Here is a 24,945-nt window from a genome sequence, read left to right as displayed (position 1 = left end):
GGCCACAAGTACCGGACCGACCACAGTGCAGGGAGCCGGGCTCCTAGCATCATACTTATATACGATGCTAGGAGTCCCTGCTACTCTGTGGAACTGCTGTCCCGTACTGAAAACATGATTACAGTACGGGACAGTTGTCCTGCAGAGAGGCAGGGACTCCTAGCATCGTACATAACTATGATGCTAGGAGCCCGGCTCCCTGCACTGTGTTCGGTCCGGGACTTGCGGCCGAAATACGTCCGTCAATTACGGACGTAATTAGTGTGTGTGCACATACCCTTATAGTAGTTATATTCTTGTATATAGGGGCAGTATTATAGTAGTTATATTCCTGTATATAGGGAGCAGTATTATAGTAGTTATATTCTTGTATATAGGGGCATTATTATAGTAGTTATATTCTTGTATATTGGAGCAGTATTATAGTAGTTATATTCTTGTATATAGGAGCAGTATTATAGTAGTTATATTCTTGTATATAGGGGCTGTATTATAGTAGTTATATTCTTGTATATAGGAGCAGTATTATAGTAGTTATATTCTTGTATATAGCGGCAGTATTATAGTAGTTATATTCTTGTATATAGGGGGCAGTATTATAGTAGTTATATTCTTGTATATAGGGGCATTATTATAGTAGTTATATTCTTGTATATTGGAGCAGTATTATAGTAGTTATATTCTTGTATATAGGAGCAGTATTATAGTAGTTATATTCTTGTATATAGGGGCTGTATTATAGTAGTTATATTCTTGTATATAGGAGCAGTATTATAGTAGTTATATTCTTGTATATAGCGGCAGTATTATAGTAGTTATATTCTTGTATATAGGGGGCAGTATTATAGTAGTTATATTCTTGTATATAGGGGCAGTATTATAGTAGTTATATTCTTGTATATAGGAGCAGTATTATAGTAGTTATATTCTTGTATATAGGGGGCAGTATTATAGTAGTTATATTCTTGTATATAGGAGCAGTATTATAGTAGTTATATTCTGGTATGTAGGAGGCAGTATTATAGTAGTTATATTCTTGTATATAGGGGGCAGTATTATAGTAGTTATATTCTTGTATATAGGGGCAGTATTATAGTAGTTATATTCTTGTATATAGGAGCAGTATTATAGTAGTTATATTCTTGTATATAGGAGCAGTATTATAGTAGTTATATTCTTGTATATAGGGGGCAGTATTATAGTAGTTATATTCTTGTATATAGGGGGCAGTATTATAGTAGTTATATTCTTGTATATAGGGGGCAGTATTATAGTAGTTATATTCTTGTATATAGGGGCAGTATTATAGTAGTTATATTCTTGTATATAGGAGGCAGTATTATAGTAGTTATATTCTTGTATGTAGGGAGCAGTATTATAGTAGTTATATTCTTGTATATAGGAGCAGTATTGTAGTAGTTATATTCTTGTATATAGGGGGCAGTATTATAGTAGTTATATTCTTGTATATAGGAGCAGTATTAAAGTAGTTATGTTCTTGTATATAGGGGGCAGTATTATAGTAGTTATATTCTTGTATATAGGGGGCAGTATTATAGCAGTTATATTATTGTATATAGGAGCAGTATTATAGTAGTTATATTCTTGTATATAAGGGCACTATTATAGTAGTTATATTCTTGTATATAGGAGCAGTATTATAGTAGTTATATTCTTGTATATAGGAGCAGTATTATAGTAGTTATATTCTTGTATATAAGGGCACTATTATAGTAGTTATATTCTTGTATATAGGAGCAGTATTATAGTTGTTATATTCCTGTACATAGTGAACAGTATTATAATAGTTACATTCTTGTCTAGCAGGAAACACCTATGTATGGATCTATATGTTACTACAGAGGATATACAGATTTGCTAATTGGTTGTTGTTGTTACACATGACTGCTCATGTCTCTTGTTGGTTTACCACTGGTCCCGTTATGACAGACTATGATTATATATATAATCTCCTTTAGTTCAGGTGTATTTCTAATATTCCCCCACGTACATATCTTATCTAGATTATTATATATGTTATATACAACCCATGTCAGATGCCTCGTTATCACATGTTCGTTATACTGCTGATCTGTAAATATTTATAGGAGTTAATATATTACGTAGCATCCAGCTCTTGTCTCTTCTCCCTCTCTCCAGTATATTATACAAGCCCCGGTAGCCAATGTATAGAACAGCGACACAACGTTTGAACGCAGTATAAATTGTCGACTGACATTATACATTGTAATTGGTCTTCTGGGAGCTTCTGAGTCCCTGGAATTCACAGAAGAATTTTATTGAATTCGGTGGAAATTGATGGAAAACTGTGGCGGTGCTAATTGCAAATCAGATAGATCTAGCCATGAAGAAAAAATTCTATTTATTTGTTAGGAGGCTAAAACTGGGCAGAAACACGCTTTCTGATTCTTGTACTTGTGCTTTACAATAATAAAATACAACACTGCCACCTCCTGGCTGGGGTATGAAGTGCAGAATATATATATATATATATATATATATATATATATATTTGCCAACCAACTACACACCTAACTTGTTATTTGTTAACTCAATAGATCCTGAGGCTGTAATTGTTATCTCACTAGACTATCCGATATTTTATTTACTAACCACTAGACCACCATGGATATTATTTATTCACAAACACACCCAAGAAAACCCTGGACAATCAATTGTGGAAAAAAAGGGTGAGTTGTACCTAGGGACGTTCAGACATGGCAGAATTGTTGTGGACTTTCCTTTCAGATTCTGCGCTGAAAATCTGCGACAATTTACATGTTTCAAAACCCCATTTACATGAAGCAGAAAAAATCTGCATAGAATTCAAGGTATCCTGTAAATTTGTTGTGGAAATTAAGAGATTCACAGCGGAAATACCTGCCTTGTCTGTCCTCAAGATAAAGCCTCTTAATTTCCATAAATGATCACTAAATAATCAGGAAAAGGACTTACAATACTGGGCACTGAAGAGAGGGGTCAATAGGGCCAGGGTATAGAACACAGGGCCATTAGGGATAAAGCACCGCACCAGTGGGACACCGGGCAGGCAACATATGGATGAGTCACCAGGGATCAGAGGCGTAACTAGAGTTCTATACATACATACCACGTAGTGAGTGGATAATACCCCCATACTGTTACTGAATAATTCCCCCATACTGTTACTCAATAATACCACCACACCATAACCACATAGTGACTGAATAATACCCCATACTGTTACTGAATAATACCTCCACACCATAACCACATAGTGACTGAATAATACCCCCATACTGTTACTGAATAATACCTCCACACCATAACTACATAGTGACTGAATAATACCCCCATACTGTTACTGAATAATACCTCCACACCATAACCACATAGTAACTGAATAATATCCCCATACTGTTACTGAATAATACCACCCCACCATAACCACATAGTGACTGAATAATACCCCCATACTGTTACTGAATAATACCACCACACCATAACCACATAGTGACTGAATAATACCCACATACTGTTACTGAATAATACCTCCACACCATAACCACATAGTGACTGAATAATACCACATACTGTTACTGAATAATACCGCCACACCATAACCACATAGTGACTGAATAATACCAAACTGTTACTGAATAATACCACCACACCATAACCACATAGTGACTGAATAATATCCCCATACTGTTACTGAATAATACAGCCACACCATAACCACATAGTGATTGAATAATACCACCATACTGTTACTGAATAATACCACCCCACCATAACCACATAGTGACTGAATAATATCCCCATACTGTTACTGAATAATACCACCACACCATAACCACATAGTGACTGAATAATACCACCAAACTGTTACTGAATAATACCGCCACACCATAACCACATAGTGACTGAATAATACCCCCATACTGTTACTGAATAATACCGCCACACCATAACCCCATAGTGACTGAATAATACCCCCATACTGTTACTGAATAATACAGCCACACCATAACCACATAGTGACTGAATAATACCCCCATACTGTTACTGAATAATACCTCCACACCATAACCACATAGTGACTGAATAATACACCCATAATGTTACTGAATAATACCTCCACATCATAACCACACAGTGACTGAATAATACCACCAAACTGTTACTGAATAATACCGCCACACCATAACCACATAGTGACTGAATAATACCCCCATACTGTTACTGAATAATACCACCACACCATAACCACATAGTGACTGAATAATACCCCCATACGGTTACTGAATAATACCGTAAACACCATAACCCCATAGTGACTGAATAATACCCCCATACTGTTACTGACTAATACCACCATAACCACATAGTGACTGAATAATACCCCCGTACTGTTACTGAATAATACCACCACACCATAACCACATAGTGACTGAATAATACCCCCATACTGTTACTGAATAATACCTCCACACCATAACCACATAGTGACTGAATAATACCCCATACTGTTACTGAATAATACCACCACACCATTACCACATAGTGACTGAATAACACCCCCATACTGTTACTGAATAATACCGCCACACCATAACCACATAGTGACTGAATAACACCCCCATACTGTTACTGAATAATACCACCACACCATAACCACATAGTGACTGAATAATACCCCCATACTGTTACTGAATAATACCGCCACACCATAACTCCATAGTGACTGAATAATACCCCCATACTGTTACTGAATAATACCGCCACACCATAACCACATAGTGACTGAATAATACCCCCATACTGTTACTCAATAATACCGCCAAACCATAACCAGATAGTGACTGAATAATACCCCCGTACTGTTACTGAATAATACCACCACACCATAACCACATAGTGACTGAATAATACCCCCATACTGTTACTGAATGACATCACCACACCATAACCACATAGTGACTGAATAATACCCCCATACTGTTACTGAATAATACCGCCACACCATAACCCCATAGTGACTGAATAATACCCCCATACTGTTACTGACTAATACCACCACACCATAACCACATAGTGACTGAATAATACCCCATACTGTTACTGAATAATACCACCACACCATAACCACATAGTGACTGAATAATACCCCCATACTGTTACTGAAAAATACCGCCACACCATAACCCCATAGTGACTGAATAATACCCCCATACTGTTACTGAATAATACCGCCACACCATAACCACATAGTGACTGAATAATACCCCCATACTGTTACTCAATAATACCGCCAAACCATAACCAGATAGTGACTGAATAATACCCTCATACTGTTACTGAATAATACCTCCACACCATAACCTCATAGTGACTGAGTAATACCTCCATACTGTTACTGAATAATACCGCCACACCATAACCACATAGTGACTGAATAATACCCCCGTACTGTTACTGAATAATACCACCACACCATAACCACATAGTGACTGAATAATACCCCCATACTGTTACTGAATGATATCACCACACCATAACCACATAGTGACTGAATAATACCCCCATACTGTTACTGAATAATACCTCCACACCATAACCACATAGTGACTTTATAATACCCCCATACTGTTACTGAATAATACTGCCACACCATAATCACATAGTGACTGTATAATACCCCATACGGTTACTGAATAATACCTCCACACCATAACCACATAGTGACTGAATAATACCCCCATACTGTTACTGAATAATACCCCCGTACCATAACCACATAGTGACTGAATAATACCCCCATACTGTTACTGAATAATACCACCACACCATAACCACATAGTGACTGAATAATACCCCCATACTGTTACTGAATAATACCACCTCACCATAACCACATAGTGACTGAATAATACCCCCATACTGTTACTGAATAATACCACCACACCATAACCACATAGTGACTGAATAATACCCCCATACTGTTACTGAATAATACCACCACACCATAACCACATAGTGACTGAATAATACCACCATACTGTTACTGAATAATACCACCACCATAACCACATAGTGACTGAATAATACCCCCATACTGTTACTGAATAATACCCCCGTACCATAACCACATAGTGACTGAATAATACCCCCATACTGTTACTGAATAATACCACCACACCATAACCACATAGTGACTGAATAATACCCCCACTGTTACTGAATAATACCACCACACCATAACCACATAGTGACTGAATAATACCCCCATACTGTTACCTAATAATACCGCCACACCATAACTACATAGTGACTGAATAATACCCCCATACTGTTACTGAATAATACCACCTCACCATAACCACATAGTGACTGAATAATATCCCCATACTGTTACTGAATAATACCGCCACACCATAAACACATAGTGACTGAATAATATCCCCATACTGTTACTGAATAATACCTCCACACCATAACCTCATAGTGACTGAGTAATACCTCCATACTGTTACTGAATAATACCACCACACCATAACCACATAGTGACTGAATAATACCCCCATACTGTTACTGAATAATACCACCACACCATAACCACATAGTGACTGAATAATACCTCCACACCATAACCACATAGTGACTTTATAATACCCCCATACTGTTACTGAATAATACCTCCACACCATAACCTCATAGTGACTGAATAATACCTCCATACTGTTACTGAATAATATCCCCATACTGTTACTGAATAATACTGCCACACCATAAACACATAGCGACTGAATAATACCCCCATACTGTTACTGAATAATACCGCCACACCATAACCACATAGTGACTGAATAATACCCCCATACTGTTACTGAATAATACCTCCACACCATAACCACATAGTGACTGTATAATACCTCATACTGTTACTGAATAATACCACCACACCATAACCACATAGTGACTGAATAATACCCCCATACTGTTACTGAATAATACCTCCACACCATAACCTCATAGTGACTGAGTAATACCTCCATACTGTTACTGAATAATACCGCCACACCATAACCACATAGTGACTAAATAATACCACCACACCATAACCACATAGTGACTGAATAATACCCCCATACTGTTACTGAATAATACCTCCACACCATAACCTCATAGTGACTGAATAATACCCCCATACTGTTCCTGAATAATACCTCCACACCATAACCACATAGTGACTGAATAATACCGCCACACCATAACCACATAGTGACTAAATAATACCACCACACCATAACCACATAGTGACTGAATAATACCCCCATATTGTTACTGAATAATACCTCCACACCATAACCTCATAGTGACTGAATAATACCCCATACTGTTACTGAATAATACCACCACACCATAACCACATAGTGACTGAATAATATCCCCATACTGTTACTGAATAATACCCCCATACCATAACCACATAGTGACTGAATAATATCCACCATACTGTTACTGAATAATACCCCCATACTGCTACTGAATAATACCTCCACACCATTACCACATAGTGACTGAATAATACCCCCATACTGTTACTGAATAATACATATACACCATAACCACATAGTGACTGAATAATACCCCCATACTGTTACTGAATAATATCATCACACCATAACTACATAGTGACTGTATAATACCTCCATACTGTTACTGAATAATACCGCCACACCATAACCACATAGTGACTGAATAATACCTCCATACTGTTACTGAATAATACCCCCATACTGTTACTGAATAATACCCCCATACTGTTACTGAAAAATACCACCATACTGTTACTGAATAATACCTCCACACCATAACCACATAGTGACTGAATAATACCTCCATACTGTTACTGAATAATACCCCCATATTGTTACTGAATAATACCGCCAATCTGTTACTAAATAATACCCCATACTGTTACTGAATAATACCCCCACACCATAACCACATAGTGACTGAATAATACCCCCATACTGTTACTGAATAATACCACCAACCATAACCACATAGTGACTGAATAATACCACCATACTGTTACTGAATAATACCCCCATACTGTTACTGAATAATACCCCCACACCATAACCATATAGTGACTGAATAATACCCCCATACTGTTACTGAATAATACCTCCACACCATAACCACATAGTGACTGAATCATACCCCCATACTGTTACTGAATAATACCCCCACACCATAACCATATAGTGACTGAATAATACCCCCATACTGTTACTGAATAATACCTCCACACCATAACCACATAGTGACTGAATAATACCTCCATACTGTTACTGAATAATACCCCCATATTGTTACTGAATAATACCGCCATACTGTTACTAAATAATACCCCATACTGTTACTGAATAATACCCCCACACCATAACCACATAGTGACTGAATAATACCCCCATACTGTTACTGAATAATACCACCAACCATAACCACATAGTGACTGAATAATACCACCATACTGTTACTGAATAATACCCCCATACTGTTACTGAATAATACCCCCACACCATAACCATATAGTGACTGAATAATACCCCCGTACTGTTACTGAATAATACCACCACACCATGTCTACATAGTAACTGAATAATACCCCGTACTGTTACTGAATAATACCGCCACACCATGACCACATATTGACTGAATAATACCCCCATACTGTTACTGAATAATACCACCACACCACAAGCACATAGTGACTGATTAATACCCCCATACTGTTACTGAATAATACCTCCACACCATTACCACAGTGACTGTATAATACCCCCATACTGTTACTGAATAATACCACCACACCATAACCACATAGTGACTGAATAATACCCCCACTGTTACTGAATAATACCACCACACCATAACCACATAGTGACTGAATAATACCCCCATACTGTTACCTAATAATACCGCCACACCATAACCACATAGTGACTGAATAATACCCCCGTACTGTTACTGAATAATACCACCTCACCATAACCACATAGTGACTGAATAATATCCCCATACTGTTACTGAATAATACCGCCACACCATAAACACATAGTGACTGAATAATATCCCCATACTGTTACTGAATAATACCTCCACACCATAACCTCATAGTGACTGAGTAATACCTCCATACTGTTACTGAATAATACCACCACACCATAACCACATAGTGACTGAATAATACCCCCATACTGTTACTGAATAATACCACCACACCATAACCACATAGTGACTGAATAATACCTCCACACCATAACCACATAGTGACTTTATAATACCCCCATACTGTTACTGAATAATACCTCCACACCATAACCTCATAGTGACTGAATAATACCTCCATACTGTTACTGAATAATATCCCCATACTGTTACTGAATAATACTGCCACACCATAAACACATAGTGACTGAATAATACCCCCATACTGTTACTGAATAATACCTCCACACCATAACCTCATAGTGACTGAGTAATACCTCTATACTGTTACTGAATAATACCGCCACACCATAACCACATAGTGACTAAATAATACCACCACACCATAACCACATAGTGACTGAATAATACCCCCATACTGTTACTGAATAATACCTCCACACCATAACCTCATAGTGACTGAATAATACCCCCATACTGTTCCTGAATAATACCTCCACACCATAACCACATAGTGACTGAATAATACCGCCACACCATAACCACATAGTGACTAAATAATACCACCACACCATAACCACATAGTGACTGAATAATACCCCCATATTGTTACTGAATAATACCTCCACACCATAACCTCATAGTGACTGAATAATACCCCATACTGTTACTGAATAATACCACCACACCATAACCACATAGTGACTGAATAATATCCCCATACTGTTACTGAATAATACCCCCATACCATAACCACATAGTGACTGAATAATACCCCCATACTGTTACTGAATAATACCTATACACCATAACCACATAGTGACTGTATAATACCTCCATACTGTTACTGAATAATATCATCACACCATAACTACATAGTGACTGTATAATACCTCCATACTGTTACTGAATAATACCGCCACACCATAACCACATAGTGACTGAATAATACCTCCATACTGTTACTGAATAATACCCCCATACTGTTACTGAATAATACCCCCATACTGTTACTGAAAAATACCACCATACTGTTACTGAATAATACCTCCACACCATAACCACATAGTGACTGAATAATACCTCCATACTGTTACTGAATAATACCCCCATATTGTTACTGAATAATACCGCCATACTGTTACTAAATAATACCCCATACTGTTACTGAATAATACCCCCACACCATAACCACATAGTGACTGAATAATACCCCCATACTGTTACTGAATAATACCACCAACCATAACCACATAGTGACTGAATAATACCACCACACCATAACCATACAGTGACTGAATAATACCCCCGTACTGTTACTGAATAATACCACCACACCATGTCTACATAGTAACTGAATAATACCCCGTACTGTTACTGAATAATACCGCCACACCATGACCACATATTGACTGAATAATACCCCCATACTGTTACTGAATAATACCACCACACCACAAGCACATAGTGACTGATTAATACCCCCATACTGTTACTGAATAATACCTCCACACCATTACCACAGTGACTGTATAATACCCCCGTACTGTTACTGAATAATACCGCCACACCATAACTACATAGTGACTGAATAATACCACCATACTGTTACTGGATAATACCACCACACAATAACCACATAGTGACTGAATAATACCCACATACTGTTACTGAATAATACCGCCACACCATAACCACATAGTGACTGAATAATACCCCCATACTGTTACTGAATAATACCACCACACCATAACCACATAGTGACTGAATAATACCCCCGTACTGTTACTGAATAATACCTCCACACCATAACCACATAGTGACTGAATAATACCCCCCATACTGTTACTGAATAATACCTCCACACCATAACCACATAGTGACTGAATAATACCCCCATACTGTTACTGAATAATACCGCCACGCCATAACCACATAGTGACTGAATAATACCCCCCATACTGTTACTGAATAATACCTCCACACCATAACCACATAGTGACTGAATAATACCCCCCATACTGTTACTGAATAATACCTCCACACCATAACCACATAGTGACTGAATAATACCCCCGTACTGTTACTGAATAATACCTCCACACCATAACCACATAGTGACTGAATAATACCCCCCATACTGTTACTGAATAATACCTCCACACCATAACCACATAGTGACTGAATAATACCTCCATACTGTTACTGAATAATACCGCCACACCATAACCACATAGTGACTGAATAATACCCCCATACTGTTACTGAATAATACCACCACACCATGACCACATAGTGACTGAATAATACCCCCATACTCTTACTGAATAATACCACCACACCATAACCACATAGTGACTGAATAATACCCCCATACTGTTACTGAATAATACCTCCACATCATAACCACATAGTGACTGACTAATACCCCCATACTGTTACTGAATAATACCCACATACTGTTACTGAATAATACCGCCACACCATAACCACATAATGACTGAATAATACCCCCATACTGTTACTGAATAATACGTCCACACCATAACCACAGTGACTGAATAATACCACCATACTGTTACTGCATAATACCTCCACACCATAACTACATAGTGACTGAATAATACCCCCATACTGTTACTGAATAATACCGCCACACCATAACCACATAGTGACTGAATAATACCCCCATACTGTTACTGAATAATACCTCCACACCATAACTACAGTGACTGAATAATACACTCATACTGTTACTGAATAATACCCCCCACGCCATAACCACATAGTGACTGTATAATACCCCCATACTGTTACTAAATAATACCTCCACACCATAACCACATAGTGACTGAATAATACCCACATACTGTTACTGAATAATACCACCACACCATAATCACATAGTGACTGAATAATATCCCCATATTGTTACTGAATAATACCACCCCACCATAACCACATAGTGACTGAATAATACCCCATACTGTTACTGAATAATACCTCCACACCATAACCACATAGTGACTGAATAATACCTCCATACTGTTACTGAATAATACCACCACACCATAACCACATAGTGACTGAATAATACCCCCATACTGTTACTGAATAATACCACTACACCATAACCACATAGTGACTGAATAATACCACCATACTGTTACTGAATAATACCACCCCACCATAACCACATAGTGACTGAATAATACCCCCATACTGTTACTGAATAATACCACCACACCATAACCACATAGTGACTGAATAATACCCCCATACTGTTACTGAATAATACCACCACACCATAACCACATAGGGACTGAATAATACCCCCATACTGTTACTGAATAATACCACCACACCATAACCACATAGTGACTGAATAATACCCCCATACTGTTACTGAATAATACCACCACACCATAACCACATAGTGACTGAATAATACCCCCGTACTGTTACTGAATAATACCACCACACCATAATCACATAGTGACTGAATAATACCACCATACTGTTACTGAATAATACCTCCACACCATAACCTCATAGTGACTGAATAATACCCCATACTGTTACTGAATAATACCTCCACACCATAACCACATAGTGACTGAATAATACCCCCATACTGTTACTGAATAATACCACCACACCATAACCACATAGTGACTGAATAATACCTCCATACTGTTACTGAATAATACCACCACACCATAACCACATAGTGACTGAATAATACCCCCGTACTGTTACTGAATAATACCACCACACCATAATCACATAGTGACTGAATAATACCACCATACTGTTACTGAATAATACCACCCCACCATAACCACATAGTGACTGAATAATACCCCATACTGTTACTGAATAATACCTCCACACCATAACCACATAGTGACTGAATAATACCCCCATACTGTTACTGAATAATACCGCCACACCATAACCACATAGTGACTGAATAATACACCTGTACTGTTACTGAATAATACCACCACACCATAACCACATAGTGACTGAATAATATCCCCATACTGTTACTGAATAATATCCCCATACTGTTACTGAATAATACCGCCACACCATAACCACATAGTGACTGAATAATACACCTGTACTGTTACTGAATAATACCACCACACCATAACCAAATAGTGACTGAATAATACCCCCATACTGTTACTGATTAATACGTCCACGCCATAACCACATAGTGACTGAATAATATCCCCATACTGTTACTGAATAATACCCCCACACCATAACCACATAGTGACTGAATAATACCCACATACTGTTACTGAATAATACCACCACACCATAACCACATAGTGACTGTATAATACCCCCATACTGTTACTGAATAATACCGCCACACCATAACCACATAGTGACTGAATAATACCCCCATACTGTTACTGAATAATGCCCCCACACCATAACCACATAGTGACTGAATAATACCACCATACTGTTACTGAATAATACTGCCACACCATAACCACATTGTGACTGAATAATACCCCCATACCGTTACTGAATAATACCCCCCACACCATAACCACATAGTGACTGAATAATACCACCACACCATAACCACATAGTGACTGAATAATACCCCCGTACTGTTACTGAATAATATCCCCACACCATGACCACATAGTGACTGAATAATACCCCCATACTGTTACTGAATAATACGTCCACGCCATAACCACATAGTGACTGAATAATACCTCCATACTGTTACTGAATAATACCACCACACCATAACCACATAGTGACTGAATAATACCCCCATACTGTTACCGAATAATACCGCCACACCATAACCACATAGTGACTGAATAATACCCCCATACTGTTACTGAATAATACCACCACACCATAACCACATAGTGACTGAATAATACATCCATACTGTTACTGATTAATACGTCCACGCCATAACCACATAGTGACTGAATAATATCCCCATACTGTTACTGAATAATACCACCACCATAACCACATAGTGACTGAATAATACCCCCATACTGTTACCGAATAATACCACCACACCATAACCACATAGTGACTGAATAATACCCCCGTACTGTTACTGAATAATACCTCCACACCATAACCACATAGTGACTGAATAATACCCCCATACTGTTACTGAATAATACCACCACACCATAACTACATAGTGACTGAATAATACCCCCATACTGTTACTGAATAATACCTCCACATCATAACCACATAGTGACTGAATCATACCCCCATACTGTTACTGAATAATACCTCCACATCATAACCACATAGTGACTGAATAATACCCCCCATACTGTTACTGAATAATATCCCCATACTGTTACTGAATAATATCCCCATACTGTTACTGAATAATACCGCCACATCATAACCACATAGTGATTGAATAATATCCCCATACTGTTACTGAATAATATCCCCATACTGTTACTGAATAATACCGCCAAATCATAACCACATAGTGATTGAATAATATCCCCATACTGTTACTGAATAATACCGCCACATCATAACCACATAGTGATTGAATAATACCACCATACTGTTACTGATTAATACGTCCACGCCATAACCACATAGTGACTGAATAATACCACCATACTGTTACTGAATAATACGTCCACACCATAACCACATAGTGACTGAATAATACCACCATACTGTTACTGAATAATACCACCACACCATAACTACATAGTGACTGAATAATACCCCCATACTGTTACTGAATAATACCTCCACATCATAACCACATAGTGACTGAATCATACCCCCATACTGTTACTGAATAATACCTCCACATCATAACCACATAGTGACTGAATAATACCCCCCATACTGTTACTGAATAATATCCCCATACTGTTACTGAATAATATCCCCATACTGTTACTGAATAATACCGCCACATCATAACCACATAGTGATTGAATAATATCCCCATACTGTTACTGAATAATATCCCCATACTGTTACTGAATAATACCGCCAAATCATAACCACATAGTGATTGAATAATATCCCCATACTGTTACTGAATAATACCGCCACATCATAACCACATAGTGATTGAATAATACCCCCATACTGTTACTGAATAATACCCCCACACCATAACCACATAGTGACTGAATAATACCACCATACTGTTACTGATTAATACGTCCACGCCATAACCACATAGTGACTGAATAATACCACCATACTGTTACTGAATAATACTGCCACAGCATAACCACATAGTGACTGAATAATACCCCCATACTGTTACTGAATAATACCGCCACACCATAACCACATAGTGACAATAATACCCCCATACTGTTACTGAATAATACCGCCACACCATAACCACATAGTGACTGAATAATATCCCCATACTGTTACTGAATAATACCTCCACACCATAACCACATAGTGACTAAATAATACCCCCATACTGTTACTGAATAATACCGCCACACCATAACCACATAGTGACTGAATAATACCCCCATACTGTTACTGAATAATACCACCATAACCACATAGTGACTGAATAATACCCCCATACTGTTACTGAATAATACCACCACACCATAACCACATAGTGACTGACTAATACCCCCATACTGTTACTGAATAATACCACCACACCATAACCACATAGTGACTGAATAATACCCCCATACTGTTACTGAATAATACCACCATAACCACATAGTGACTAAATAATACCCCCGTACTGTTACTGAATAATACCACCACACCATAACCACATAGTGACTGAATAATATCCCCATACTGTTACTGAATAATATCCCCATACTGTTACTGAATAATACCCCCATACTGTTACTGAATAATACCCCCATACTGTTTCTGAATAATACCGCCACACCATAACCACATAGTGACTGAATAATACCCCCCATACTGTTACTGAATAATATCCCCATACTGTTACTGAATAATACCACCACACCATAACCACATAGTGACTGAATAATACCCCCATACTGTTACTGAATAATATCCCCATACTGTTACTGAATAATACCCCCATACTGTTACTGAATAATACCGCCACATCATAACCACATAGTGATTGAATAATACCCCCATACTGTTACTGAATAATACCCCCATACTGTTACTGAATAATACCGCCACACCATAACCACATAGTGACTGAATAATACCCCCATACTGTTACTGAATAATACCACCATAACCACATAGTGACTGAATAATACCCCCGTACTGTTACTGAATAATACCACCACACCATAACCACATAGTGACTGAATAATACCCCCATACTGTTACTGAATAATATCCCCATACTGTTACTGAATAATACCCCCATACTGTTACTGAATAATACCCCCATACTGTTTCTGAATAATACCGCCACACCATAACCACATAGTGACTGAATAATACCCCCCATACTGTTACTGAATAATACCGTCACACCATAACTACATAGTGACTGACTAATACCCCCATACTGTTACCGAATAATACCGCCACACCATAACCTCATAGTGACTGAGTAATACCCCCATACTGTTTCTGAATAATACCACCACACCATAACCACATAGTGACTGAATAATACCCCCATACTGTTACTGAATAATACCGCCACACCATAACCACATAGTGACTGAATAATACCCCCCATACTGTTACTGAATAATATCCCCATACTGTTACTGAATAATATCCCCATACTGTTACTGAATAATACCGCCACATCATAACCACATAGTGACTGAATAATACCCCCATACTGTTACTGAATAATACCTCCACACCATAACTACATAGTGACTGAATAATACATCCATACTGTTACTGAATAATGCCCCCACACCATAACCCCATAGTGACTGTATAATACCACCATACTGTTACTGAATAATACCACCACACCATAACCACATAGTGACTGAATAATACCCCCATACTGTTACTGAATAATACCCCCATACTGTTACTGAATAATACCTCCATACTGTTATTGAATAATACCCCCATACTGTTACTGAATAATACCCCCATACTGTTATTGAATAATACCTCCACACCATAACCACATAGTGACTGTATAATACCACCATACTGTTACTGAATAATACCGCCACACTATGACCATATATTACCACCACATAGTGAAAGAATAATACCACCATACTGTTACTAAATAAAATCTACTATACAAAGACCACCATACAGTGTCCTTATAGTGGTAGATACCAGTCCTACACATGCACTCGGCAGACCATAATAGTGAATACGGTACAGTTATATATAGTGACTCACAGGGGACATCTTCTGTGATTGGAGTAATTCACTTTTTCTTTTCATCTTGCTAAGACCGCCATGACGACTTCTCCCGGCCATGACTTGTCTTTGCAGAATATACAGCACAGACGTCTTTGGCTCCTTGATTTTACAGCACCCACCCTACATCTTCCCAACCCTCTACAAAAACGCACCATCCAAAGTGCCGTAGATAGTAACAATGCCATCTTGGTGCCCTACACTGTAATATAACCTCCTAAACCGTAATAGCTCCTAATTTAGGCCCCGCACAGTTGGGTCAGTTCACATCTAGCGTAAATACTGTGGATTTTCGTCAACGGATTACATTGCGGAAAATCCTCAGCAAAATAATACAGTAGCAGCAAAGTGGATGAGATTTGAACAAATCTCCACACGCTGCGTAAATGCTGAGCAGAAAAAACCCTTAGAAATGGACATGCGGTGCGTTTTTTTTATTCCGCAGCATGTCAATTGTATTTGCGTAAATGCTGCTTATTTGTTGCGGGATTGCCCCATCGAATTAAATTGGGAGGTAAATCCTGCAACAAGTAGTAGATGATACTTTTTTTGCACGTCGGAATGCGATTCTGCCGCAAAAAATTAGACTCAGAAAAAAAAAATCTTATACTTACCCAGAATTCTTTGGTTTTTTTCATCCAGGCCAGCCTCCTGGGATCAGGGTATCCCATGTGACCGCTTCAGCCAATCACAGGCTGCAGAAAGTCTGGACGCGTCGCCATGGTAAGTATCTTTTTTTTTTTTTTTTATGTGCCATTTTCCGCAGCCAACATTCCGTCCGGAAAACTGCACCACAATTTGTTGCATTTTTTTTTCTACGGAATTCCCTCCTGCGCGTAGGGCGGATATGCGGTGTGCTTTACGCAGAGTGTCTGCCCTGTGTGAACATACTGTTATAGTGCTCCTTTTTGTGTCCCACACAGTAATAGTGGATCACTATTAGAAAAAAAAGTGGAGTAAAAAAACTGCACTAAAAACTGCATCAAAGGTTTGTGTGTGATCCTGGCCTAATAGCTCTCCTTTAGGTCACGAACAGTAATAGTTCCCCCACACAGTAGTAAGGCCCCCCTCTGTGCACCGACACAGTAGTAGTCCCCTTTTGTGCTTTTATATAGTTGTATGACCCTATAAAGTAGTTATGTGCCCCCATAAAGTAGTTATGTGCCCCCATAAAGTAGTTATGTGCCCCATAAAGTAGTTATGTGCCCCCATAAAGTAGTTATGTGCCCCCATAAAGTAGTTATGTGCCCCCATAAAGTAGTTATGTGCCCCCATAAAGTAGTTATGTGCCCCCATAAAGTAGTTATGTGCCCCCATAAAGTAGTTATGTGTCCCCATAAAGTAGTTATGTGTCCCCATAAAGTAGTTATGTGTCCCCATAAAGTAGTTATGTGCCCCTCTAAAGTAGTTATGTGCCCCCATAAAGTAGTTATGCGCCCCCATAAAGTAGTTATGCGCCCCCATAAAGTAGTTATGTGCCCCATAAAGTAGTTATGTGGCCTTATAAAGTAGTTATGTGCCCCCATAAAGTAGTTATGTGCCCCCATAAAGTAGTTATGTGCCCCCATAAAGTAGTTATGTGCCCCCATAAAGTAGTTATGTGCCCCCATAAAGTAGTTATGTGCCCCCATATAGTAGTTATGTGCCCCCATAATGTAGTTATGTGCCCCCATAAAGTAGTTATGTGCCCCCATAAAGTAGTTATGTGCCCCCATATAGTAGTTATGTGCCCCCATAAAGTAGTTATGTGCCCCCATAAAGTAGTTATGTGCCCCCATAATGTAGTTATGTGCCCCCATAAAGTAGTTATGTGCCCCCATATAGTAGTTATGTGCCCCCATAATGTAGTTATGTGCCCCCATATAATAGTTAGGCCCTCCATCCATTAATATTCTTTAAAGAGAAAAGAAACTTCACCTCAAGCCCCATGGGGAGTTCTGCAGTGGGTTAATGAACACTGATACAACCCTATTGAAGGGGCTGAGGGGGCGGAGCTGATGGGCGGGGCATGACACAGGGACTTTCCTATAAGTGTTCTCTGAATCCCTGTGTCACTTACTAAGCAAAATGCACCAGAATTATATCCCAAATGGTGCTGGATAAAAAGCGGTCGCATGTCGTGCGCTAAATTTTATGTTTTTTTTAAAGCTTTTACTCCTGAAAAATGCAAATAAAAAGGGGTGTGGCTTAAAGGAGTTGTAAATTGCAGCATATTTATTAAAGATATGCGTCATTTTTCGACACAAATGATTGGTGTACATGATTGTAGCCGTGCCATGAAATGTGTCTAACATCCCTCGCGAATTGCGCCATTTTATTTTACTTTGTGCCTCTTACGACACTATTCATATCCGTTCTGCCTCGGTTATTTCTTTAAGCTCCGAGAAGTTCTTACATATCCCCGGAATGAGGTCAGGACTGGTAATTGGGCTCCTCACGCTGACTTTTACCCTGCGTAATGCGGGCACGCTCCGGTGTAGGCGCAGCGTCTTGTCAGGTGAGCTGGTAACGTTATCCCAGGCCCCGTATTATGTAACGCAGCTCATGAAAAATTGATTTTCACTAAGAAAACTGCATTTGTTTTCCATTCCAGCAGAGAAACTAGGACTTGTTCTCATCAGGGCCGGAGCCGCGAGCAGCAGAGTGGAGGCCGCGTCAATACAACACGTGTCCCGGCGGGGGAAGCCGCAAAATGTTTTCTTAGAGGGGTTGTCCAGGAATTTACATTGATGGCTTATTCTTAGGAAATGTTATCAAAGCGTAAAAGTTTAGACTCCTGGAAACTCCACAGACCAACAAGCGCCGCGGCTCCTTTATTGTAGTACCAGGCGCTTCCGAACTTGTGGCTGTGTCCGGTACTGCAGCTGAAACAAACAATACAAAAGGCGCTACATAGTGTAATAAATGTATCAATAAAAGTGGCCAGTAATATTCCTATGGTCGGAGTGAAAAGATTCGCGCTCACCAAACCGAGTTGGGCAACAAACAGGGGAAACTCTGGTATGAACGCGTGAGTCGGAGCCTTTCCTCCGGTTAGCGTGGTTGCTGCACCACCTGCAGAACTCGTTCACGAGACCTCAAGGAATCAATCGAATAAAACGAAAAAGACAGGATCTATCGGTCGCCGCCAACCAGACTTAGAGTGCGAGGAATCATAAAACCATAATTGACCAATGTACAACGCGTTTCGCAGTCGGTCTAACTTTTTCTTCATCTGGTACTGCAGCGGAGCCTCATTCAAGTGAATGGGGCTGAGCTTGGGATGATGTCACGTGATGTACGGAAGCGCCTGTGACGGGACTTCAGCATTCCAGCAGTCAACGAGGCCCCTTGATTTTGCTGATCGGTGGGGGGCCCTATCCTAAGCCTAGGCAATTAATGGAAATTCCTGGAAAACCCGTTCAAAGGGAAACAATCACCAGGACAGGTTCCCCTTTATGTGTATTACACCTTAACCCCCATAATATTGGGGGCATGGTTGCAAATGGCGCCAAACAGCTTGGAAAATGGCTTGTCATATAAGCTCCTCCCCTCTGTCTGGGGGTCTGAAGTCGAGTCAGGGGGGTGGAGCCTACATCTTTTGGCACTTTAAGGGGACTCTTATTGGAAGTGATTGCACCACTTAGCTCTAGTAGACGACCAAACACATTCAGCATTTGCCCCTTTGTCTTGAGGAATGGTGCGGGTCTATGCTCAGTGACTCCCCCGCCCCTCCATGTTATAGGCTGACAAGTCTGTATGGTATGTCAAAGGATGATTTGAGGTGGAATTCCCCTTTAAGGCACCTTGGCATGGTCTACAGTCTTAGACCTTGTTGGCTAATAGCACTGATCCCCGGTGATGAGGAGAAGCCGCGTCCTGCCGCGTTTTAGAGCGTGACTTGTGTTCCGGGTCGAGGACGCGGCGCTGGGATAAATAATTGATACACCATAAATAAATAATAAAATGGAACAAATTAAACTGCGATAAAGTTGTACTCGCTCCTGACACTTATTGTCTGCCGTACACGGCTCTGCTACATCCCCGTGTGTTTTCCTAGAAGGCAGAGACGAGGCAACAAAATACGGCTCTGCAGGAAAAATATCAATTCTCTACTTTTAACCCTGCGGTGATATTAAAATTCTTTGCCGAGTGGAATGGGAAAGAAACAACAATTCCTACATTGTTTTTTTGGGTTTCGTTTTTATGGCGTTCACCGTGAGGTAAAAACAAAATGTGACGTTTATTGCGCAGGTCAATACGATGACGGCGATACCAAATTTCTGTAGTTTTTTTTTTAATGTTTTTTACTTTTTATTCCGTTTTTCTTTGAAGATGAGGTGACCAAAGAAACAGTGCCCCTCCCCCCCACTTTTTAATGGCTTGGATGCGGTGGTCGCAATTGACCGCGGTATCAAAGGGGCTAAATGGGAGGAATCGTATTCATCTGCGATCCCGCTCGTTGCGCTGAAGCGTTGACTGCAACTTGAGGGTATGTTCACACGGCTTTTTTTCGGGCCGAAAAATCGGAAGCAGAACGCCTCCAAACATCTGCCCATTGAATTCAATAGGGAAAATAGTGTTTCGTTCAGCCCCGCAAGAAGGAGCGCGTCACTTCTTGAGCTGTTTTTGGAGTTGTTTTTCATTGGGTCAATTGAAAAACAGCTCCAAAAATGTCTAAAAAAAAAGCCCTCAAAAACCGTTTTCAGCTTCATCAAGGTTTGACTTGGCGTGTGAACATAGCCTTAGGCTGACACGCACATCTGAAGGAGTGGGCTGAGCCCATGAGCCGGCTCCATACTTTCGCTCTATATATATATATATATATATATGGCGGGTGTCGGGAAGGGGTTAAGAGTGGGGACTGGAAGATTGCAAAGGAACAACCGAAGCATCACTACGGTGCGAGGACCCCACATACAGCACCACAGATCTCAGCTTCCATTTTAACTCCATTTTAAAATCATTTCAAGGTAGGAGAAGACAAAGCAAGAGCGAATGAAGCTCTAAGGTATAAGAACCCTCCATACAGGACCTCAAAACTCATCTTCCTGGACCCTATATCTATGACTTCAAGAGAGAGAGAGAGGTACAAGATTACAAAGTGACAACCACCTCATCTCTAGGATATAAATCCACAAACAGCACCTTAGATCTCAGCTTCCTAGAATTACACAAGAAGCAGTATATCATTCAATCGATCCAAAACGATCGCTGCTTCACGTCCCCCGGGGGGGGGACTAATAAAAACAAGTAAATAACAGTTAAATAAAGATTTTTTTAATGTTCCAAAAAAATCTTAAAAGTTTTTAAAAAAAACTTTTCCCCTTTTTTTCTTAAATCTTGAAAATGTTAAAAACAATAAAAGTTAACATAACTGGTATCGCCGCGTGCGTAAAAGTCTGAACGATCACAATATGGCGTTGTTTAACCCGCTCAGAGAACGCCGTAAAAAACAATATATATATAAAACACGCAAATTGCTGGTTTTTGGTCTCCTTAGCGCTCCAAAAAAAGTGATCAAAAAGTGGCATATACCCCAAAATGGTATCGGTGAAAACTACAGCTCGCCCCGCAATATTTAAGCCCTCACATCGCGAAATTGATGGAAAAATAAAAAGTTCTGGCGCTCAGAATACGGCGACACAAAGCATTTTTTTATTTAGCAAATAGTTTTTTTAAAAGTGGTAAAATTTGATAAATTTGGTATCGCCGTAATCGTATCAACCTGTAAAATAAGGTGAATTTGTCGTTTTTACCTCCTGATGGACGCCGTAAAAACAAAAACCCCCACAAAAATGGCGTAATCACTGTTTTTTGCCCATTTCACCCCACAAATATGTTTTTTTTCAGCTTCCCAGTACATTATGCGGTACAATAAATGGTGTCATGAAAAACTACAGAAAACAAGCCCTGGAAGAAATAAAAAAGTTATGGCTTTTGGAAAGCGCGGAGAAAAAAAATAAAAAAAATCAAATTGGCCGTGTTTTTAAGGGGTTAAAGAAATGTGAAGAAGATTGCGGACAAGAACTCATCTACCTGGGCCCCTGTGACGATGACTTCAAGAAAGAGGGGTACAAGATTACAGCGAAAACGAAAGCAGCTCTATAGTGTGAGACCCTACAAACAGCAGCTAAGATCTCAGTTTCCTGGACTACGGCTTCAAGGGAAGGAAGTGAAAGATCGCACAGGGACGTCTGAACCAGCCTTGTCCTCCAGAGATCGCAACGTGATCTAGTGAAGCGCCGCAATGTGAAGATCCCACATACAGCAGAATCAATCTCAGCTCCCTAGACCCATGTGAATGTGACTTTAAATGGAGGGGACTGATATATTTCAAAGGGACAGCAAAAGCAATGAGAACCCAACGTACAGCTGCTTAAATCTCAGCTTCTTAGAACCCTGTGAATAGGGAGGTGAGGGATAAATTATAAAAGGGACAACTAAAGTGTAAGGAATCCGCATACAGCAGCTTAGATCTCAGCTTCCTAGAACAGGAGACCAAAGTGGAATATTGTTAAATGACTGAGCTGTGGATGGTGGAGAAGAAATGATTTACACTGCATGATTGAGGGTGGAGTTGCCCTTTAAGACCGATTTGGCCGAGGAATAAAACTCAATTACTGATAATAAATGAGGGATTTAAGACTGACATTTCCATAAACGCAAAATCCATCTCGTCCTCCGCGCCCTCATACCCGGGTACACGCCTTGTGGGGGTTCCCTCTAATTCCAGGGGAGGTTGAGTTTTATTTCTGAGCTGAAAGTCTCAGGACCGATAAGGGTGAAATGCTCTGCAGATGCATAGAGAGGTCAGTGAAGAGAAAGGTGCAATGCTCTGCAGGTCTCCAGAAAGGTCAGTGATGTAATAATCTGCAGATTGTAATAAACTTTTAATAAATCTCCAGTGTTCGGGTTTAGTGAATAATTTCTGACCGTGTTATACAATGGACAGGGCGTAGTGAAGAGTGATGAAAGGGTTAACCTCCGCCTGACAACATACAAGCCGCTTACCCGGGCATGAGAGCAGGTGGGATGTAGGTGGCATTGTTTTGGGTGATGAGGGTGCCTGCGCTCCTGGAAGCCATCTGTCTGCTGCAACTCTGTAATGGGATTCACAGGGAAATCCAAGACCCCGGCAGCGGCCGCTCCTTATTGTTACTACACCGTCATAAGTACGAGAGTCACAACAAAGCGTCACCGAGCAACAACACTCCCCGGTGATGTCACAATGTATGCTACTACTACTGTATATACACCCTGCAGGTAACACAGTCCAACAACTACTATACTACAGCCGGTGATGTCACACTGTATACTACTACTACTGTATATACACAC

General features: G+C 39.6%; 1 protein-coding gene across 1 annotated transcript in view; it reads right to left on the bottom strand.

Annotated features, from left to right (window-relative positions):
* CIMIP2C (ciliary microtubule inner protein 2C) overlaps positions 1-24,778 on the bottom strand; it is a 43,679-nt gene extending 18,901 nt beyond the window's left edge. The window contains exon 1 of the mRNA XM_075860815.1: positions 24,619-24,778. Within this exon, the coding sequence (XP_075716930.1) occupies positions 24,619-24,692 (74 nt within the window). The 5' untranslated portion in view covers positions 24,693-24,778. The remainder of the gene's footprint in view (positions 1-24,618) is intronic.
* Between the last annotated feature and the right edge of the window lie 167 nt (positions 24,779-24,945).

The sequence above is a fragment of the Rhinoderma darwinii genome, chromosome 4 (assembly GCF_050947455.1).
Source record: "Rhinoderma darwinii isolate aRhiDar2 chromosome 4, aRhiDar2.hap1, whole genome shotgun sequence".
Classification (NCBI taxonomy): domain Eukaryota; kingdom Metazoa; phylum Chordata; class Amphibia; order Anura; family Rhinodermatidae; genus Rhinoderma; species Rhinoderma darwinii.
The sequence above is the reverse complement of the archived record's forward strand: the minus strand, read 5'-3'. Positions and strand labels throughout refer to the sequence as shown.